The following is a 6,116-nucleotide window of genomic DNA, read 5'->3' as shown; positions in this document are numbered from 1 at the left end:
TCTCATACCTGGGAGTTTCTCGGCGTGCCGTAAAGCAGCAGCCCGGCACGGACGCAGCGCCTGCTGTCAGCTCGGGCCGCGCTGCCCGCGGGCTCCGCCTCGTGCTCGGTGCCGGGGCGCGGCCCATGGGCTGGCCGGCAGCTCCCGGCTGGGCGCTCGGTGTCGCTCAGGGGTTCTCCCACGAGTTCTGTGCTGATTTAACTCGGCACAGAGAGCAGAGGCCGTCTTGAAGCAGTAGGCTTTGCCGGGGTCCCCAGACAAACCGGGCACAGATGCCGTGGGAGCCGCGCGTGCCCGGCAGGCGGTGGGCGCGGGCATCAGGAGAGGCCCTGAGCGGGACGCGGACACGTGTCGGTTCTCGGGGCCGGCGGCGGAGCTTCCGCGCCCACCGCCTCGTTTCTCCCTGCGTATCGACGCACCTCGCGGCGGGAGCGCGGGGGCGGCCGATCTGCCGTCCGCACGGCCCGCCCGGAGCGGCAGAGGGGCCGGAGGCCTGGAAGAGGCCTCAGGTAAGAGGGGTGCCGGGGCCCGGCGTGCCGCGGGGAGGGGCGCGCTGCCGGGGCCCCTGCTCCTTGCGGACCGTTGCTATGACAGCGCTCCTCCCGCGCGGCGGGGGGAGGAGGAGGGAGGGGGCGCTGCCCCGCGTGGCGGCCCAGCCCCGCGCCTCCAAGATGGCGGCGGAGCGTGACACGCCTGGTCACGTGGGTCGCGCGCGCGCCGCGCCGCCCGCTCGCTCCCCCTCTCCCCTCCCGCCAGGCGCGCGCGCCCCCGGGGCCTCCGAGTGTTGTGCCTCGGCCCGGTGCGTGCCGCCGCGCCTTAAAGGGGCCGCACCCCGTACCCGCACCCCGGCGGCGGCAGCCACGGCCCGCCCGCCCCGAGCCGCGGTTAACAAAGAGGCACCGGAAACGGCGGCGGCGGCAGGGAGGGGGCCGGCCGGCCGGGAGGGAGTGGGGGGGGGGGCAGGCCCGGGCCCGGCGTCGGCGAACAAAGAGCGGCGGGAGGAGGCGGGGGCGCCGCAGCGGCTCCCGGAGCGCGGCCCCGGTCGGCAGTGCAGGTAGGTCCGGAGGGGGGGGGAGCGGCTCGGGGAGCGGGGCGGGGGTGGACGCCGCCCCCCCCGAAGACCTCCCCGTCTCCGGCGGGGGCACCTGCCCCGGGGCGGCGCGGCGGGGCCCGGGGCCGCCTTTGTTATTGCTTTTGTTTGGCGCCGAGCACATGGCCCCGGAGCGGCCGCTCTTAAAGCCACAGCTCCGTTGAGCCCCGGCGCGCTCCGGGGGCCGTGCCCGGCTCGGAGGGTCCGTGCGTGGGGGTTACGGCCCCCGGGGTCGTCGGGGCGCGGCGCGGAGGGCGGCACTTCGGGCGGCGGCGGGGCCGAGCCGTGACCCTGCGCTCGCGCTGGGCCGGAGCCGGTGGGGGGCGTGGGGCCGTGCGGGCGGCGGTCCTCGGGCGGCCCCGGCAAATGGCACCGAGCGCCGCTAACTTTGTTCCCGTGCCCGGTGGCCGCCGAGCCTCGGCCGCGAGTGTCCGCCCCCACCGCGTCCCGGCCGTTGCCGCGGCCTCTGGGCGCTGACCCGGGGGGTCGCGCGGGGCCCGAGCACCGCGGGTGTGCGTGGGGTGAAACGGGAGGCGGTAAGCGGGGACGCGGGGGGGAGCCCGGAGCGGCGCGGTGAGCACAGACCGCGCACAGCTCTGGACCCCGCAGCGGTCGGACCCCAGCGGGAGCGCGGGCTGCTCTGAGGGCTCCTGCTGTGGCGGCTTTGTTTTTGCCCAAAAGAGAGAGATTTGCCCTCGGATTCAGAACCAGCATCCCAGGTTGGGGTGAGGGTAGGAGGAGATGCTCGGCACAGTGTCAGGCCGTCCCCTCGGTGTGACATGGCCATTTGTCCTTCTGGCGACGCCCCCAGCCTCCTGCAGTGCTGCTGCCCGGCTCTGTGCTCAGCCTGTGCCTGCATGGCCAGCGCATGGAGCGGCAGGAGGAAGGGCTGAAGCAGGCGCTGTGCAGGGAGATGGCCTCCAGCTGGATTTGGGGGTCAGCTTTGAGGCCAGAGCTGCTTGGATTGGAACTTGTGCCACCTTGTACTGCAGGGACACGGGAGGACGTCGAGCCAGGCAATGAGCAGCCCCAGGTGTGGAGCGGTGGCACTTCGCTGCGTGGCAGTGACATGGGGACACCCATGGGTGCAGGGCAGTGGAGCAGTGCCCTACTGGCAGCTTGCAGAGGGTGCAGAGCAGACACACAGGAGCCCTGCAGGAAAGAACACCCCCAGAACAGCACTGAACCCTGCTTGGCTGAGGACATGCTGGGAGCACCTGGTCCTATTAGCAGCCTAGGACAGTGCTGCAGTCACCAGCTTGCTTTTCTCTCTGCCAAAAACACGTGCTTCTGTCTCTCTTAGTGTCTGTGTCTTGCATGGGGGGGTCACACAGCAGAGGGACGGTGCCTGGGTACCCAATGGGGGCCAGGCTCTGCTGTCTCCAGCCCCAGGAGCGGTGGTGGGCCTGGGACTGGGTGCCTGGGCAGCAGGCTGGGCAGTGCTGGGGTCACACTGCAGAGCACATCTTGGGGTAAGGCTGCTGCCCGGAGCCAGCTCCACACCTCTACCTCCCCCATACCCCATATCAGGGAGGATTTGGGGCTCCTGTTCATGCTCCAACCCCGTGCAATCCTGGGGGCTTAAGAGACCATGACCTGCTGTTGTTCTCACAGGATCCAAGGTGCTGGTGTCTTGCCCTGCCTGGAGCCTGAGGTCCTGCGTGCTCATCCGCCTCCCGACGTCACCAATGCGACCATGGGAACTGGCAGTGAATAGGCGGCCTCCCTCTGCCCCTTTTAACCAACGTCGTTTCTCAGGGGGACCCTGCAGCAGCCCTGACCACCTCCGGCGAAGGTATGGGGCAGCACGGAGTCCCAGTGGCCATCGTGGCTGTGTTGGGACACACCGTGGGTTACAGCCTGCTGGGGCAGCCACCAGCACCTGGCGGGTTGGGGGAGCTCAGGGTGGGGAGCATGGCCAGGGGGAACATGTGGGGTCCTGTGCTGAGGACACACACAGGGCAAGTGGAGCTCGACGTTGGCAGCCAAATGAGGAGCCCAGCTCTGAGCATTGCACCGCTGGGCGCTGACCCTGCCTGGGGGTCACTCCTGCTCTGTTTCTCTCCTGCGGTGGCTCCGCAGCCCCCCTGCCAGGCGTCAGTGGGGACGACGCGACCGACCTCTGGCAACCCTGCTGGGCCAGGATGAGACCCAGCTGCACCCTGCCTTCCCCCAGCAGCCGCACATCCCTGTAGATGAGCCCCGCGCCTACGCTCTCCCCAGCACACCACCACGAATGCTGCACCCGGCCGCTCACCCACCCCACCAGAACCCATTCATGGTGGATCTTCATGACCAGGTAGGTGCTGCAGGAGCAGCTCTGGTGCTGAGAGTGATTGTGCACTCATACCGTGTTGTCCAGAGGCAGCTCTAGGAGAGGGACCTGTGATATGTCCTGTGGTCCCCTCTGGTGGTGGTGGGGTGGGAGCCCATGTCACCCTGACCGCTGGTTGCAAAGCGAGGTCCAAAACTCACGTTGAGCCCTGCATTATGCTGGCCATGTCCCAGTGCTGGGTGCTTTCTGCCCTGCTGCTGCCCCTCCAGGATGGGGACAGCCCAGCTGGGACTGTGTCCTCTGCCCACATCCTCTGTGCCTTGTCCCCAGGTGCACCAGGGACCTGTCCCTCTCTCCTACACGGTCACAACCGTTACGACGCAAGGCTTCCCCATCCATACCAGCCAGCACATCCCTGGGTGCAGCACCCAGCAGCTCCCAGCATGCTCAGTGATGTTCAGTGGACAGCACTACCCGCTCTGCTGCCTCCCACCCCCGGTGAGTCACGGTGGGGACAGAGAAGGGGACACCTGGCGGTGACCATGGGTTGCCTGAAGGCTGCGTGGGTGCCACCCCAGAGCACAGGGGCTGTGGGTGTGGGGACTGTTTGATGCTCTGGGGCAGACAGAAGTGCCCCTGACCCACATTTCTCTCCAAACCCCGCAGTTGATCCAGGCATGCGCCATGCAACAGCTCCCAGTCTCCTACCAGACGTTCCCTCCAATCATCTCCAGCGACCATTACATCCTGCACCCGCCCCCGCCGCCAGTGCCCCCCCACCAACCGCCCCACATGGCTCCCTTGGGGCAGTTTGTGCCTCTCCAAGCCCAGCACCCACGAATGGTGAGTCGGGGTAGGGTTGGGGAGGTGTTGGTGCTGCAGAGCCAGGCATGGGGCTCTGGAACAGGGAGTATGATCTCTGTGCAGCCCCCCAGGTGGGATGCATGGGGTGCAATGCCGTGCTAAAGCCAGTGGATGAAATCTGAGACACCCTTTTCAGCCTAACAGTTTCCCCTACAGCCTCTGCAGAGGATAGACAATGATGTGGACCTGCGAGGGGAGCAGCACCCCATCACCGGCTTCACGTACCCCCCATCCCACCATGCTCCCACGCTCTCCCCCTCCGTGCCGCTGCATTACCTCCCCCATGACCCGCTGCACCAAGAGCTGCCATTCGGCGTGGTAAGTCCCTGTCTCGATGCTGGGGGATGCAGGAGCTGCGGGCACGGCCCTGAGCCCTCATCTCTCCCCACAGCCATACCCCCACATGATGCCCCGGCGGCTGAACACCCAGCGGTACCGGCTGCAGCAGGCGCTGCCCCCCCCGCCGCCCCCTCCACCGCCCCCTCCGTACTACCCGAGCTTCCTGCCCTATTTCCTGTGAGTACTGGGGGGGTGGCAGGGATGTGGGAGGCGTGGGGTGTCATGGTGCTTCTGTCCCCACCGAGGCACCCGCGCTGAGGGCCCCATCCTCCCCCCATGCAGCTCTATGCTTCCTGTGTCGCCGACGGCCGTGGGGCCCACGATCAGCCTGGACCTGGACGTGGATGACGTGGAGATGGAGAACTACGAGGTGTGTGGCTCTGCTGCCCTGTGGGGTGACCTTGGCGTTCCGGGGTGCCTCCACCGGGGCTGAGCCGTCCGTATCTCCCGCAGGCGTTACTGAACCTGGCCGAGCGGCTGGGGGAGGCCAAGCCACGGGGACTCACCAAAGCAGACATCGAGCACCTCCCGTCCTACCGCTTCAACCCTGAGAGCCACCAATCCGAGCAGACCCTGTGAGCGAGCTGCGGGGGCTGGGGACGGGGCTGTCGGGGGAGGGTCGGGGCTGGGGCCGGGCTGACGGCCGTCCGTCCTCCCAGGTGCGTTGTGTGCTTCAGCGACTTCGAGGCCCGGCAGCTGCTCCGCGTCCTGCCCTGCAACCACGAGTTCCACGCTAAGTGTGTCGACAAATGGTTAAAGGTGAGCGGATAGGGCTGCGGATGCCGCCAACCCCGGTGGGCTTCGGGACCCCCCGTTCACCGCCCCTCTTCTCTCCTTGTCCCCCCAGGCGAACCGCACGTGCCCCATCTGCCGGGCGGATGCGTCGGAGGTGCAGCGGGAGGCGGACTGAGGCGGGCGGGCGCCGTGCCACACAATTGGTTACAGGATGAGGACGTCGGGCCAGGGGCGGGGGCCGCTGCCCGCTGCCAGGGCCCGGCCGTGCGCTTACCCCCCTCCCCAGAGCCTCTCCTCGGATGCGGTGAGCGCTGAGCAGCCCGGGCTGCGGCCAGCCCTCCTCCTCCGCCGTGGCTCGGAGCGCTGCGGGGCCGAATGGTGTTTGCTGGTGGCGGCCGCCTGTGTCCTCCGCACTGCAAAGACGCTGTCGTCGCTCCATCACTTTCCAGGTCTTTGTACTCCGCTAGGGATTATTATTTCCCCCCCGCCCCCGTTTCTCTTTTGTTTTGTTTTTAGGGTAGGTTTTTTTTTTTTTCTCCTTCCGTTTCCTTTTCCGTCGCGTTTCTTTGGTCCTGTGGCCGCTCTTCCCCTCGGCGGTGGGAGGAGGGCGGAGGGCGCACCGTAGCCGGGTGCCGACGGGCCCGGGGCCGACGTGGGGCCGCTCCCCACCGCTCCGTGTCCTTCCCAGGCGGGAGGACGGCCCCGGCCCCGAGCCCCGCTCACTCCGAGGCGGTCAGGCCCGGCGGGGAGCTCAGCGTGGAGGCCCGGTTCGCCCCCCGGGCTCCCGAGCGCCTCATCCTGCGGGCCGGGCGG

At 68.4% G+C, this 6,116-nt stretch overlaps 1 protein-coding gene across 4 annotated transcripts; it reads left to right on the top strand.

Annotated features, from left to right (window-relative positions):
* Window positions 1-447: 447 nt before the first annotated feature.
* Window positions 448-6,065, top strand: RNF44 (ring finger protein 44). 4 transcript variants are annotated; one of them, XM_042881676.1, is made up of 11 exons: window positions 448-509; window positions 2,705-2,885; window positions 3,173-3,389; window positions 3,696-3,863; window positions 4,032-4,208; window positions 4,374-4,547; window positions 4,621-4,745; window positions 4,851-4,938; window positions 5,022-5,143; window positions 5,228-5,327; window positions 5,416-6,065. In XM_042881676.1, the coding sequence occupies exons 2-11, from the start codon at window positions 2,779-2,781 to the stop codon at window positions 5,476-5,478; spliced, it is 1,341 nt and encodes a 446-aa protein (XP_042737610.1). In that variant the 5' UTR covers window positions 448-509; window positions 2,705-2,778; the 3' UTR covers window positions 5,479-6,065. The 4 variants fall into 4 exon arrangements, with proteins under 4 accessions (XP_042737610.1, XP_042737611.1, XP_042737612.1 ...); XM_042881677.1 differs by lacking the exon at window positions 448-509 and having other exon boundaries at window positions 1,670-2,885; window positions 4,386-4,547; window positions 5,416-6,064; XM_042881678.1 differs by lacking the exon at window positions 448-509 and having other exon boundaries at window positions 2,794-2,885; window positions 3,267-3,389.
* The last annotated feature ends 51 nt before the right edge of the window (window positions 6,066-6,116 follow it).

Source organism: Lagopus leucura, unplaced genomic scaffold, assembly GCF_019238085.1.
Source record: "Lagopus leucura isolate 7727_CA_CO unplaced genomic scaffold, USGS_WTPT01 Super-Scaffold_100030, whole genome shotgun sequence".
Lineage (NCBI taxonomy): Eukaryota > Metazoa > Chordata > Aves > Galliformes > Phasianidae > Lagopus > Lagopus leucura.
The sequence above is the reverse complement of the archived record's forward strand: the minus strand, read 5'-3'. Positions and strand labels throughout refer to the sequence as shown.

What these genes read in the sequence shown, in the direction of transcription:
- RNF44 (XM_042881676.1), top strand. Translation starts at nt 2,779, where the DNA reads ATGCGACCATGGGAACTGGCAGTGAATAGGCGGCCTCCCTCTGCCCCT. An exon ending in TGGTGGATCTTCATGACCAG is followed by an intron (nt 3,390 to 3,695) that starts GTAGGTGCTGCA and finishes CCTTGTCCCCAG; the next exon opens with GTGCACCAGGGACCTGTCCC. An exon ending in AGCTTCCTGCCCTATTTCCT is followed by an intron (nt 4,746 to 4,850) that starts GTGAGTACTGGG and finishes CCCCCCATGCAG; the next exon opens with CTCTATGCTTCCTGTGTCGC.